The following is a 16,369-nucleotide window of genomic DNA, read 5'->3' as shown; positions in this document are numbered from 1 at the left end:
TGTAAAGCCACATATTGTTTAAAAGCATGTTCCAAATTAAATTCAAAATGGGACTTACCAATATTGACGTCAAGTGGAGCCCTTTGGTTCTGGTTCTAGTTCGTCCACGGAGAAGGAGGAGGTTGTTGTAAAAGATTGTATGGGCAATATAAATAATAAATGCATCGAAAGTAAAGATGAACAAAAGTAGTAGTACCACCATGCACATGGTTTTGGATAAAGAGTTTATGCACTGTGCCAGACATCTATTTAAAATACTATGAAAGTGAAATGTAAAACAGTGGTCAAACATAAACAGGTAATCCATCATCTTGGAATCACAAAATGAGCTTTACCATGTATGGACCAGGCCTTCCACCTTTTATCTCGTTATTTGCACCAGGCTCATTTCCAGCAGACGGGTAGTCACTAGGTCCAGTGGGAATGTTATACATTGAGTTATCCACAGTTCCTGGTAAAGGGGTTTGAAGAGGAGTTTGCAATGGCGTCTGTGGCATTCAAAATCCAATATCAACAATCTTCATAAAACACGTCGTGTAACTCACAAATTCATAATAATAATGGGCTCAAACTTACAAGGGGGAAAAGCATTTCCGCTGTGGGAGTTTCATACTCCTCAGTCCCCTCATAAGGCATGTTAAGATCATGAACCGGAGTAATTGGACCACCAGGCGTTGGCTTAGGCGCCCCGGACCTTTCTATGAGACCAACAATGGCACCAGCTTGCATCATCTTCGATTCCCATATCTAATCATAAGAAAATTTGTAGTACAACACAAACGATTGAAGAAAAAAAAACTCGTAAACCAAACAAAAAGCACGTAAATGCTCAGATCGAGGCCCTAATTTACTTAGAAATTTCAATTTACCTAGAAATTCATTGATCACGTAAATGTGAAAAAACAAGGCGGGGAAATAAAATAGAATCAGATGAACAGTAATTAACAGGAAGAGAAGAGTGAGTATTACAGATTGAAGCTCCTTGAGAACTTCGTCGTCGGGACCACCGTTGTTGACGAACTCGTCGCGGACCTTGTTCACGACATCGTCGATTACCTGGATGTAGACCTGGCTGGTGGTGGAGGCTGCCATCGTGGATTTGTTTCGCCCAGATTCCACGGCGTAGCGTCAATTAAACGATTCAGAAGGTTTCTGGGATCGGCGAAAGAGATCGGTTGGTTAGGGTTTGGAGTGAAAGCTGAGGCGGACAAAGACAGAGATTGACAGGAAAAATGGGTTTGCTTCATTTTTGATTTCTTTTTAACCTAATTTTTCAATTCAGTCCTTGCCTTGCCATATAGGATTGTTGACTTGGACTCAAACTTGCCACACTGGGATGCTTACGTGGACTGAGGTTTGCCAGATAGACATTTGACTAACGAAGGAAATTAGATTTTAATAGCAGGGACTTATTTGCATAACGGAGGTAAAGTTAGGGACTATTATGAATTAAAATTTAAATCAGGGACTAATATGCAAACTGGTTACAATCTCAGGGACTAAATTTCCTATTCACTCTATTTATATATCATTTGTCACCTTAACATTCATAATGTTTGAAGTGGACTTTTCCACCTTATTATATATACCAACAATAATCTCACATGCCGCTCCCTGCTATAAATTCTCTTAAATTTGCAGTTGAGCTTTGATATGATTCAAGAGTGGATAAGGAACAATCCTAAGGCCTCCATTTGCATTGCTGAAGGAGTAAACCAGTTCAAATATATTGCAAACTTTCAAGACTATCATGGATTGCCAGAGTTCAGAAATGTAGGCTAACTAATTAATTTGTGACTATATATGATCACAATGATTTGGAACATGTTTTAGCTAGGAAACTAAATTAAAATTGATATTTTATCAATTATCATCATATCATATAATATTAATATATGGATTTCCGTAGTTTTAAGCAGGCTATGGAAAATTTCATGTCAGAAGTGAGAGGTGGGAGAGTGAGATTTGATCCTTACCGTATATTGATGAGTGGAGGGGCCACAAGAGCACATGAGGTAATAATGTTTTGTTTGGCTGATGCTGGAGATGCTTTTCTGGTTCCTAGCCCTTATTATCTAGCGCATGTGTCCTCTCTTTCATCACGCCTGTTTTCATTCAATGAATCACACTATTTCACACCCATCAAAATGTTAAAAGTGGACACAAATTAAAGCAACCACAAAGAGTAATAACTATTTTGTCTTCATTAAAAGGGTATATACCTGGCAGTGGCTTCATTGAAGTGGTGCTCAGAATTGTAAATTATTCAACAAAATTTTAGTTTTTGACCATATTAAACCTTATTAATCGCGTGGATGAAAATAGTGAATCAACTAATCAAGCCAAAGTTCTGCCATGAATCCTTAACTATAGTACCTGATGTTTGGCTATTATCAACTTTGTTCCAAGCTACTCGCCCTCACTGACAACTTGAGTTGAAAGAATGTTACTGTTGCGCCTAGCAGGATCACAAGTTTCATTAGTGGTTATGCTTGATATGCCCTCTCTTTCATTAGCGGTTATGCTTGATATGCCCACCTTTCATAGCATATGTAATAATTAATACCATAATTTATGATAAAATGATGATATAAAATTATCATGTACATTAAACTCTTTAAATAATTTGTTTCGAAGCTTAGTTTGAAGCAATATTCTTTAGCTAAAAATTAGATTAGACAAAAAGAGTAAAAATTTTAATTACAAAACAGCTAGCAAACTTTGTAACCAAAATAACTTAAATACACACTTCAACATGCAAAAATTGCTTATATACCACATAAAAACACAAACTCAATAAGAACTAGAGTGATATTAAAATAGTCCCATATAAAAGTTACTTTGTCTTCAAACTAAATGATGACCATCATATATCCAAATTCATTCACAGTGTATAAATGGTTAAAATAATTAGTTAAAAAAATGCCATCGTGAGACATTGGCTGTTATCAAACAAGGATTCACCAAATTCATGAACATGAAGGCTAGGCAGTGATTATAATCATCACCATTGAGGACTTTCCATGCAACAACCTGCTCATAGGACACTGGTTGATTCATACTAGATACACATACAGTAGAAACTCTTTAAATTAATACTCGGTAAATTAATAAACTCTCTAAAATAATAAATTTGTCCGGTCCTGACTTGGGTCAATGTAAAAAATTGAAAAGCTCGATAAAATAATAAGATGATAATTTTTCATGAGATCCCTTTATAATTTTCGGTCCCAAGAAAATCATAAATTAATAATTCATAGAAACTGAAAAAAATATATTACACTCTATTGAAATATGATTCAATAGTTGCTTAAGACATGGATGATTTTCCAATAGTAATTTATATATGTCAAACTTGCTTAAGAATACATTGAACATATTTGTTCCTCTTGTTTACATTTACTATACTTCAAAAGTCATTATTGATTTCCAATGCATATGAACATAGTAGTTACTAATTTACATTGAGTCCCAAGGTTCGTTGCAACATAATTCTAAGAGGCATAGACTAATTTGCCTTTTTGTTTGGTATGTACAGTATAATTACTTAAAAACTCTTTAAATTAATAGTTATTAATTTATCGATAAATTAATAACTCTCTAAATTAATAAATTTCTCCGATCCTGACATTATTAATTTATAGAGTTTTAACTGTATTCCTGTAGGGAGAGATGCAAAACCCTGAAATAAAACAGAAAACTAGAAAAATGTCAAATAATATAAACAAAATATCCATTAGATTAAAAGTAAAGAAAATGGTATTAGATTAAAAGTCTAGCAAGTAATGAATGCAAAACATTTAGTAGGTAATGCCACTCTGGGGTGTCAAAGTGAGAATTGATGGTGATTTCTTGAAAACACACACACGATTAGCAAGACAAAAACCACAGTATATCAAAATTCCTAACATTTGAGAGCTTATATATTTAACAACTATTGCATAAATAAAAATTAAGGAGAAGAAATGTTCTAAATGCATTACCTTGTGCAACCTCTGTTTTTTACCTTGTGCATCCAAGAACTCCTTAATTCTTTCTTCCTTTTGTTGCCATAATTGTTCAAGTACTGGTGCTATAGTTGCAAGCTGTTCTTTGATAGTTCCAGAAGTATTCTCAGTCTGTGAAAGAATAAAAAATATGCATAGGAAATTAGTTTGCCACTTTACTAACAATATAAGACATAGTCAAGTAGTTACTAACAATTCCAGCCAAGCTCTTTTCTCCAAGTGTTGATAGAAGAGTGGAAAGCTCAAGCTTAGCATCAGACAAAGCTTAAAGTAGCTGCGCCCTTGACTTGGCAGCCTGCTCAACCTTTCTCTTGTACACTTCCAAGCACTCATGCTCCAACTGAAGAAGCATCTTGTCTCGTTGCTCTCACCAACCTCATCCCATATTTCCTAAAGCGAATAAAGAAAATGTAATTAATTTATCCCATTATTCTGTAGAGCATTTGCATCTTAAGTGACACAGATGAAAAGCTGAATTAACTTAGTTACCTAAAGCTTTTTTAACAAGGAACCACATGTGTTTTCTCCAAGAAGAGGATTTTGTGCTTTGGTCACTGCCATTGAAGTCCCAGCAACACCTAACCTGCATTTCAAAATATAAAAATGACTTGAAAATTCTTTCTGCTTCCACCAAACGCATAGAGAAACATTTCTTCTCTTCTACAAAGATCAAGAAAGTAGAAGACATTTCCTATAAGACAATGCAAATGCAATTAAAGCATAATTAAATGCAAAGCCGTAATGCATCGTGGGTAAATGTTGAATTCCGGTAACCCAAAATTACCCATCCCAACAGCTAAACTAACGTAACAAATTCAAATAAGGATCTTTGAATAGAGAAGCCAAAAAAAATTCTTAATATTAATAACAATAATAATTAATTGATTATTGTTAAAAAGTAAAAAGTTTTTTAATTGCATATATAGAGAAGTCGAATTTTGTTCATTACATATGACATGATCATAATCCAATGCAGGGTAAGCTAATTAAGCTAACAATCACAACAGAATGAAATGAGTCGACAAAATAGAAGCTACAATAGCCCAATGATCAGCAACAAGTAGCAAGAAAATGCGATTATCGAGAGAAAAAAATGGAAATGTTCACGGTCAAGCTTAAGAAAAGAATGAAGCTTGAAAACAATAGACGAAAGAAAGATACGAACGAAGCGTGAATAATTACTTAACCTAAAAAAAAGCAGAGAATAGGAAACTCCATACATGGGCAAAGGCAAAGGTCGCGGTCAGGGATAGGGTTGTCATCACAAATCCAACACGTCTCTCTCAAACAACGAGGAAAAACCCTAACAACGACGATTGGAACTTCGGTGCGAAAGAAGGAAGAGAAATGGAACCTCTGATTGGACGCATATGACCCATTTTGCCACAACGGCGGAGACGAAGACCTTTTTCTAAGATGAAGGGGGTTACGCAACTAGGGATGAAGGGGGTTACACAGCTAGGGTTCTAAGATGAAGGTTTTTGGAGATAAAAAACAATTTAAAAAATACAATCAAAGACGGTGTTGTGTTAACAAACGACGTTATATTGAATGAGTGTATGGGTATACGACGACGTTGTTTACAACAACATAGTCGTTTAATGAGTCACGTCAAATACCACTATGGTCTTTGCCAAGAACGATGTCATTCATTTCATGGTATTTACAAAAATACCACCGCGTGTATTCTACAACGGTCCCTGAATAACCGATGTCGTCTTCTAGTCAAAGAATGTTGCTTTTCTAGTAGTGGATGTTGTAATTTGTAATCCAATTTGGCTACTAATTTATCTTTTAATTTGGTTTATTTCGTACCTTCTCCATTTCTCTTATTTTTATTTTCTCTATTCTTCGTGACCTATGTGCCTTTATCCATCAAATCTCCATTCTTTGGTGTAGAAGGGATTTGCAGTTTAGATTCATTTTTCAACGAAAAAGTCATTCGGTTGGATAGAATATAAGAAAATAAAGTCTGACTTAGTTTAAATTGAATTGAATACATTGTCAAATTTAATTAAAAGTAATTTAAATTGACTCGAAAAATTCAAAATTTTCATTTTATTAATGTTATGTAAAATACTATATGTTAACACATTAACACCCAAATAACAAAATTTAACCTATTTTTTTTTTTTGCCTTTAATTAGTTATATTGATTATTTTTCTTCAAATAGCTAGTTACTTTATGTACCCAAAAAAAGAACTAGTTGCTATTATAAAATATGTTTTTTACATCGGTTATTTATGACTTTCTACATCGGTTTTTAACCGATGTTAAAAGTATTATCGTTAACATCGATTTTTTAAAACCGATGTTAATGTAAAATTGATCACATTAGTTATTTAAATAACTGATGTTATATAATAAGAATTATACAAAAAAAATGTATGAATGTTGACAGTTCACATTGGTTTTTGTACAAAATTGATAGTACAAAAATCGATGTTAGCGTCCAAATGTTAACATCGGTTCTGTTAAAAAATCGATGTTAACAAAAAAATGTTAACATCGGTTTTTAACAAAAATGGATGTTAACGTATAAGTTAACATCGGTTTTTTAACAAAACCGATGTTAACGTTTTGGATATTAACATTGGTTTTTTAAGAAAACCAATGTTAATATAGACAAACAACATCGGTTTTTTGACTTATACGTTAACATTGTTTTTTCGTAAAAAACGATGTTGTTTGCTATATTAACATCGATTTTCTTAAAAAATCGATGTTGTTATTAAGATTTTTTAAAATACACTTTCTGTTTTTACAAAAAACCCAAAATTTAACACACAACACAACATATATCATTTGATACAGTTTTTAGCAGAAAGCTAGCTAGTAAACTATCAATTGTAAAACATTCATTGATGACTATGAATAAATAATTTATTAATAACTATCAATAAAGAATATTATTCAATGTTAAAATGAAACATCAATTGTAAAAAATGTAAAGCAAGCTAGTAAACTAACTGTAACCTAAAATTGCATAGTTCCCTAACATCCTAAGTTTGATTTCTAAGTTTCAGATAATACTGTGCCTACTGGATGCGAAACGCCTTGAATCTCTCTGCTTCCAATGGTCTAACATCATTAAAATACTGCATGATCAAATAAAGCATAAGTTAATAATGTAATACCAATGATAAGAAAATCAACTTTGTTTGAAATAAACAATTACTGTTTCCCAATTACTCCTGAAACTTCCTAAGATTATAGTGGACATCCAGTACATCACGTAATAGCCACACTCAGTGCTTCCTTTTTGTCTATTACACTACATACATAATGAAATTTAGATATTAAACGTTAACTACAATTAGTGTACACACATAAAATATATATAAGTAGAAGTTTTCTTTAAATCACCTTAACAACAATCCAGCTAGCACCAGCCTTGGATTTAGGTTATGGAGTATCATCAAGTCCTTTCAAAGCACTGTTGAATACAAGGAACAATAAAATATTGATGTTGCTGAGTAATGGTAATGCAAATGTATTGAAAAACAACATTGACCTGTTAATTATTCCTTTAAGGTAGTTGTTTGGCCTGTTATGCAAGGAACAAAACCAGACAATAAGATTTTCCTTAGGCAAAATGACCACCATTTGCCAGTGTGCACTGCAGTGGATACAAATATGGGTTATTGTAGTATTATACGTTATTTAAATTTAATTGTTCAATTTTACTTACCCATTCAGGTAGGCTTCTAGGTAGACATCGCATTTTGAATTCCGCATCCAGTTTTTCATGTAACTTTCTTATTCAAATTGCAATTGCTTAGATCTCTGGATGGACTGTGGCTCGAGGAATCCATACACATCAGAATTCCCTGCTCGCATACTTGTCTCAGTCAGATGCCTATTGTTGTTAACACAAAGTTAATTATGTATGAATTTAAAACAATAACTTAAGTAATTAACAATAATCTAAATTGACTTACAGAATCCACAATTGTATAACAGTGCTGAGACATTGACCATCGTGTGCAATTTCAGACAGATCTTCGTGCTTTATGTACAACGGGAAGTCTTGATTAAACACCCCGAACACGGTAGCATCCCACATTATTTGGAAAGGCTTCAAAAAAAGCTGTGGGATGGTTAATGTCATCAAATACAGGGGATCATCGACCTCATGATTCAGCCTATATGCAGGTTTTGCGAGTCCCATAGCTCCCTGTTTATCCTACAAAGTGAATTAACATTAGTCAATTACAGTGAACAATTGAATTGAAAAAAGAAGCATTTACTGAAAGCAAAATACCTATTCTAATAAATGCTTCACCAGATGTGTCGGCCAAGCAAGGAAGGTGTTAAGTGTCTATCCCACTAAGTTAACCTTGTCAGTGGGTACAGGAATGGGAGCAGCTGCATCTTTAACCTCCTCAACACCGACCTTCACTTGATCATGCAACAAAGGGATGTTGTGAACGGTTATGGATCCCTCATAAACTCTTCCTAGGGCAACCAGGCGGGGAGGATTTTCTTCAATGTACAACCCGCATTTGTCTGACTCACCCGTGTCTGGATCGTTCCCTGAGGGATCAACACAACTCTCCTTTGTGCTAACACGAGCATCTAAGGGACCAACCTCAGGCTCTGTAGGCAGCGCAAGTCCCTGTGCTTGCATCTATGATTGAAACTGAGACTGCATCTGGCTGAAGGATGCCATCAACTGCCGAGTCACTTTTTCTGTGACCGACTCCTCTAGTTGGTCCCTGATTTGTTGAGTCAACTACTCTAGTTCTATGGGAGCCATAGGGGAAGAAGTGTGGGAGGTTTGTGGAGCCGATCCAAAGTATTGCTTGATGGTCACACTGACTCCAGCAACACGCACATGACCAGGGTGTTCTGGTCGTTCAATGGCAGCAGTCAGGACATCTTGACGTCCATGGGGGACAAAGGAACCCTGTAACGCTTGCTCCTCCAATGAATCATGTACAGAACACATTTATTTGTTTAGTCAATCACAGAATAAACATATATAATTACAATTGTTAATTGAAAGTGACTTACAATCTTCTCAGTAATTTTCTTTGTTGCGTCAAACGTCATCTGGTAAGAATATTGCAGGAATCATAGACATCATCAAATATTTGTTTAAAAAAATAGACTTCATGCTTTGAGAAAAGAAAAATAACTCAATCAAACATATAAGCAAATATTCACAATAGCAATTAACCAAGACAAACAAATAAGATTTTGTTAGTCATCATATAAACAAGTTAATTAAAAGGAAAGTTTCAAACAACTTAATTTAAAAGAGAATGGTTTTGATGTTACCTTTTTCATGATTTAAGTGCCTAGATATTCAAAGATGGAAGTCAGACTTTTGCTTTTTGCTTAATCTTCTTGAGAGATGTTCTCATCGCTCTTGTAGTTCTTGGATAGAAGGTTGATCTCCTTCTCCGAACCATCGGATGAGTCATTGTCATCCCATGCAATATATGCCTTCTTGGATCTTCTTTCTTCATGACTTTTCTTCTCATTCTTTTCAGGCCATTGCTCGTTTGAGGGGCAATTTTCTTTGATGTGACCAAGTTGGTTGCACTTGTAGCATCTAAGAATTGGAGAATCTTCTTGGAATCTTTTTCCATGGTTGAAATTTTGATGCCTCTCGATTCTTCTCTTTTTGACAAATTTGTGAAACTTCTTCACAGAGAGTGAGAAGTCTTCTTCATCTTCTGATTCTTCATCTTCATTTTCCTCTTGCATTGATGAGGAGACTTTTAGTGCTATGATTCGTTTCCTCTTGTCGGTTTCTTCATTTTCATTTAGTCGTTGGAGTTCCATCTCATATTCCTGTAATTTGCCAAAAAGTGTGGCAAGAGACATAGAAGAAAGATCTTTACTTTCTGAAATGGCAATTACCTTGGACTGTCATTCCCTACTTAAGCATCTCAAAACTTTATTAATTAAATCTTCATTAGGAAATGTTTTTCCTAAGGAGGCAAAGTGATTAACTATGTGTGTGAATCTTTTCTGCATGCTTTGGATGTTCTCATTAGTGTTCATCCTAAAGAGTTCATATTCATGGGTCAATGTATTAATCCTAGATCTCTTAACATCAGTGGTGCCTTCATGTGTGAGTTGTAGTGTATCCCACATCTCCTTTGCATTTAGAAAGTTTGAAATTCTAAAATATTCATCTATTCCTAGGGCAGAAGTAATAATGTTTTTGGCTTTAAGATTATATTGAACTCTTCTTCTATCTTCTTCAGACCATTTATCTCTAGGTTTTTCTGTTGTTGTGCTTGTGCTTGCATCTACTATGGTGGGTACATAAGGTCCTATTTCTATTGCTTCCCAAATGTTTAAATCTATGGCTTCAATAAAGATTTGCATTCGGGTTTTCCAATAATGGTAACCCTCACCATTAAAGATAGGTGGCCTATGGATGGAGTTTCCTTTGGGAAACAGAGAATTTGAGGAGGCCATAAATCTTAAAGTTGTAAAACTTTTCTCAAGAAACCAGGCTCTGATACCACTTGTTGGATCGAGTGGCCTCGGAATAATTAAGAAAGGGGGTTGAATTAATTATGAACGTGTCTCGACTAATTAAAAATTTATCCTTCTTAATGTTACTAGATTCAATTAGGCTTTACTACTAAGTTATGAGAAAGTAAAGAACAAAAACAATAACTTAGACAAAAGTAAAGCGTAAATAAAAAGTGCACAGCGGAAATTAAAGAGTGTAGGGAAGAAGAAAACAAACACAAGATTTATACTGGTTCGGCAACAACCCGTGCCTACATTCAGTCCCCAAGCAACCACCGGTTCTTGAGATTTCCAATAACCTTGTAAAATCCTTTACAAGAAAAGATCCACAAGGGATGTACCCTCCCTTGTTCTCTTTGAACAACCAAGTGGATGTACCCTCCACTTGAACTGATCCACAAGAGATGTACCCTCTATTGTTCTCAGTATTACAACCCAAGTAGATGTACCCTTTACTTATACCACAAAGGATGTACCCTCCAATCTGTTAAGACAAAGAATTCTTAGGCGGTTAGTCCCTTGAATCTTTGTAAGGGGAAACAAAAGATATCTCAGGCGGTTAGTCCTTTGAAATCTTTTGTTTAAAGGGAAGAGGAAGAATCAAAAGAATTCTCAAGTGGTTAATCCTTTGAATCTTTTGGCTAGAGGGAGAAGGAAGAATCAAAAGAATTCTCAAGCGGCTAGTCCTTTGAATCTTTTGGCAAGAGGGAGAAGGAAGAAAAGATAGCACACTTTTGTTTTCTGCAGAATTTCCACTTGCAGAAAAACAAAGTTTTGAAAGCTTTTTGGCAAAGAAAAAGCAATGGGCAATGGTTAGAGAAAGATTGTGAAAAAGGATTGTTTGGAAGAATATATTATATGTATTGAACATGTGCCAAAGTCATGCTTTTATAGACTCTTCATGTCTGGTCAAAGAAACCATTGGAAGAGTTATGACTTTTGAGAAAACCATGTTAAGAGTTATAACTCTTAACTTTTTCTTTAAAATTATTCACTGGTAATCGATTACCACAATGGTGTAATCGATTACACAATGTATTTTATGAAAATTTGTGACTCTTCACAATTGGATTTGAATTCCAACGTTCAGATTCACTTGTAATCGATTACTAATATAGTGTAATTGATTACACTATTTGAAAATCATTTTGGAACGTTATAAATCATTTGAAAACATTTTGAAAACCAAATTGGTCACTGGTAATCGATTACTGATAACTGGTAATCGATTACCAGAGAGTAATCACTCTGGTAACTTAGAAACTTTGAGAAAATTCTTTTGTAAAACAAAACTATGTTATTTGGTTTTTGAAAAATTCTTTTAATACTTATCCTTTATGAAGTCTTGACTTGTTACTATTTGATTTCTTCTCTTGAATCTTGAATATTGGATTGGATTCTTGATGCTTGATCTTGAAGTCTTGAATCAATCTTGAATCAATCACTTGGGCTTTTTGCATCATCAAAATTGCTTGGTTCATCATCATGAAGCTTGCTTCTACAGTCACGATTACAATGTATTATAATAACTGAATTTTAACTTGAAAACAATTAACATGACAAAGTACAAACCTCCCACGAGGGGTCTCTGCGGGTCAGACAAAACTGGGCTCATTTCTCCTTGCTAATGTCGTATTTTTCGCAAACAGTGTCATCGACACTCTCCTTGTCGGCCGCAAGTGTCCATTTCCTAGTCAAGTAAGATTTAAACTGTCTTCACCACTCCCCGACAGTCTGAAGTATTTTCTTCTTTGTCCTACCGTCAAATGCTCCAAGGATATCAAATTCAGCCTGACAAATAATAAATTAGGTTTTATTGTTAGTAAATTATAAATTTTGGCTAATAAAGAAAATGAAAGATGAAAACTAAAATACCTGAATATTCTCCCATATCAAATCCTTCTGAGTAGCAACAAATTGCTTCCAACTTTCGTATGTGACATCAACCTTATCACGAGCGACGATCCTCAAATATGTTCTTAATTTCTTCTTGTGGGGACCATTGGCCTTCCTGGTCGAAGGATCAATGTGGACCACCGATCTGTCTGCCCCAGGTTCTCTAGTTGCCAATGATCTTAGCCGTGTGGCTTTTCTTGTCTGCTTCAAGGTAGACGGTGACTGTGATGCTGCTTTAGTAGGAGGAGGAGGAGAAAAAGTAGGAGGAGGAGAAGGAGAGCTAGGTGGAGTAGCCATCGGCCTGTAAAGAAACAAACTTTAGTTAATTAACATTATCAAAAAACTAAATCAGTTATGTAAATCAATATACTTAAATGAAATACATAATAAGAAAATTACATTAGACGATGTTAATTAATTCTCCTTCATCATATCATTACGATTAGCATGAACGTCGTCAGCTTCTTCTTCTCCAACGATGTTAAGAGTCATTTTTGTGGACAAAGGACTAACATAAGTATGAATGTATGAATCATCATCTTCTACATTAACACAAATTGTTTTCCCATGTAGAACCACGGACCATCTTTCATCACAAGGGTTTTGAACATAAAATACCTGTTTAGCTTGTTCTGCCATGATGAAAGGGTCATTCTGGTAAGCTAGTTTGTTTAGGTCTACCAACGTAAATCCTACATCATCGGTTCGCACACCGGTGTTGCTGTCAACCTATTTACATTTGAAAACACAAACAGTAAATTTGACATAGTTAAGCTCCCAAATTTCATCAATAAACCCAAAGTAAGGGATGGAAGCTACACCGGGATTGTCATCATGTACACTTGCAAAGTGTTGAGATTCAGCCCTTAGGGTGACCCCGTTGTTTTGCATTGTACTTTTCTCGTCTTGTGCTTTTGTATAAAAGGTATACTTGTTTATGTCGTATCCTTGCCAAGTTATAACATTTCTTTTAGGTCCATCTGCTAGCTTTCTTAATGTTTCAAAAGCATTTTCATCAACAAAGATTGTATCTTTAAACCAATCAAAGAAAATCTTGTTATGCTTTTTCAAGACCCAGTTCTTTGACATTTTTGGATTACTTTGTTTGACTAAACCTTCATGATGAAGTATGTATGTCAAAACTTCATTATTGTTATTCAACACATACAAGTGAGCTTGTAACAAATCTTCTAGACTTGGAGTGATAACATGCAGTCCTCTTAAACCCTTACCGCCCACTCTGTCATCATGACGAGACTTAGGAAGCCCAACAGGTTTATCCTTTTCAATGTACTCTGAACAAAATTCAATTGCTTCTTCTGCAATGTACCTTTCAACAATAGATGCTTCCGGATGATGTAGATTCTTGGTATACCCTTTTAAGATCTTCATGTATCGCTCAACCGGGTACATCCACTGCAAATAAACAGGACCACAACATTTGATTTCTCTGACCAGATGAACAATTAAGTGAACCATGATGTCAAAGAAAGCAAGAGGAAAATACATCTCCAAATGGCACAGTATAATTGTAGCGTCGTTTTCCAGGTCATCAAACTTGACAGGATCAAGGACTTTGCTACATATGGCATTGAAGAAAAAGCATAGGCGAGTTATGGCTAACCTGACTTTGTTAGGCAAAATGTCTTGTATGGCCACGACTAACAATTCTTGCATCAACATGTGACAATCGTGAGACTTTAACCAGCTTAAGCTCCTTCAACTGCACAAGGCTCTTAATATTTGAAGAGTATCCTTGCGGGACTTTGACCCAGCGCAGACACTGACAAAAATTGATCTTCTCTTTTTTCGACAAAGTATGACAAGCTGGAGGCAAGTATATTTTTTTCCCATCAGACCTTGGATGCAACTGCAATCGTATGCCCAACTCAGCTAGATCTTGACGGGTATTCAAACCATCTTTCGTCTTGCCTTGAATGTTAAGGAGCGTCCCAATGACACTATCACGTCCATTTTTCTCCACATGCATAACATCAATACAATGTCTAATATCTAGATCAGACCAGTACGGAAGATCAAAGAAAATTGACCTCTTCTTCCATATGCAAGTCTTACTTTTTTCCTTCTTCTGGGTCTTTCCAAATACAGTATTCACGTGTTGAACCCGCTGGAAGACCTGCTCACCAGTCAACGGTATCGACATAGTTTCGTGCTCTTGACTTCCATTAAATGCTTTTTTCAATCGCCTGTAAGGGTGATGAGGTTTTAGAAAATGCCGATGCCTAGTGTACACAGTTTTTCTACCATGTTTCAGTTGTATGTAGCTTGTGTCTTCTTCACAGATGGGGCATGCATGATGACCCTTAACATTGTAACCGCTCAGATTCCCATATGCTGGAAATTTATTAATGGTACAAAAAAGCATTGCACACATTTGAAAAGTCTCATTTCGAAACCCATCAAACACTAAGACCCCCTCGTCCCACAACTTTGTCAGGTCTTCAATCAACGGACTTAGATAAACATCAATGTCATTTCCTGGCTGTCTTGGGTCCAATATCATCATAGAAAACATCATGTATTTTTGCTTCATGCACAATCAAGGAGGCAAATTGTAAATTACTAGTAGAACTAGCCATGAACTGTGTTGAGTGCTTAAATTGCCATATGGATTCATTCCATCACTGGCTAGTCCAAGCCCAAGATTTCTGTGAATGTATGTATACATGATTTTGATGATGTCAAAGAAGAATCTAACAAGGATGCTTCAAATGATAAGCATTTGCTTCAAGAATAATTCAAGATTGCTTCAACAAACAAAGCCTTGTTTCAAGATTCACTAAAGACCAAGCCTTGCCTTAAAACAAAGTGTTTTCAAGACATGCAAGGCTCTGGTAATCGATTACCAGGAAGTGTAATCGATTACTAGAAGATAGGGTTGAGAAATATCTATTGAAAAAAGTTTTGAATTTGAATTTTCAACATGTAATCGATTACCATATGTCTGTAATCGATTACCAGCAACGGAACTTTGGAAATTCAAATTCAAAAGTCATAACCCTTCAAATTATAACTGTGTAATCGATTACACAAACATTGTAATCGATTACCAGTGGAGAGTTTTTAGAAAATCTGCCAACAATCACATCTTTTTATTGGATTTGTGAATGGCCATCAAAGGCCTATAAATAGGTGACTTGGGCACGAATTAAAGAAAGAATTTTGCTGGTCCAAAATGTCTTATCCTCTCAAAAGAAAATGAGAGAGATTCCAAGAGAACTTCATTGTCAAATGCTCTCTCAAGAACTCTTGGGCAAACACTTGCAAATTCATTAAGAGTTCATCCATGGATCTTCATTGTAATATTCTTCTCTTGAAGAGAGAATTCTTCTTCCATTCTTCTTACTCAATGAGATTGATTAAGGGATCGAGGGTCTCTTGATTTGTAAGGATTCCTGAACACAAGGGATGGATTGTCCCTGTGTGGTTCAGAAGTTGTAAAGGATTTTACAAAGATAGTGGAAATCTCAAGTGGGTTGCTTGAGTACTGGACGTAGGCACGGGAAGTGGCCGAACCAGTATAAAACTATGTTTGCATTCTCTCTTCCCTTATCTCATTTATTTTGTTGCAATCAATTATGTCTTGCATGTTTAAAGAACATTATCAAATTGATTTTTGTTGCTTCTTCTGCATTCTAAGTCTATCCCTCTTATGTTATTGAGGCCATAAGGTCTAAAACTTTCTTGCCTCTTTGCCAAAATTCGGATACAAACAATCAATCTTCTTTCACTAGGAGCAATCAGCCGAATGACGGGCCATTCCATCAGAGTTTCTCCCATTTGCATGCCAGGTAAGGTCTTTTGCGTCATATGCATTAGCAAGAAGACGCTTAAACCTTGGAATGATTGGAAGATACCACAACACCTTCGCTGGGGGGGCCCTTCTTTGAGTTTTCGTCAGTACTACAGTCGTCATCATCCTTCACTTTATACCGTGATACCCTAC

General features: G+C 35.5%; 1 protein-coding gene across 1 annotated transcript; it reads right to left on the bottom strand.

Annotated features, from left to right (window-relative positions):
• Positions 1–317: 317 nt before the first annotated feature.
• On the bottom strand, positions 318–1,204 carry LOC114420387 (TFIIA-alpha and beta-like factor). The gene is made up of 3 exons (XM_028386297.1): positions 970–1,204; positions 577–747; positions 318–488 (listed from the first exon to the last, which is right to left on the bottom strand). Exons 1-3 carry the CDS (start codon positions 1,090–1,092, stop codon positions 318–320), a joined length of 465 nt encoding a protein of 154 aa, XP_028242098.1. The 5' UTR covers positions 1,093–1,204.
• Between the last annotated feature and the right edge of the window lie 15,165 nt (positions 1,205–16,369).

This window comes from Glycine soja, chromosome 7 (genome assembly GCF_004193775.1).
Source record: "Glycine soja cultivar W05 chromosome 7, ASM419377v2, whole genome shotgun sequence".
Taxonomy (NCBI): domain Eukaryota; kingdom Viridiplantae; phylum Streptophyta; class Magnoliopsida; order Fabales; family Fabaceae; genus Glycine; species Glycine soja.
This window is presented reverse-complemented; position numbering and strand designations above follow the sequence as displayed.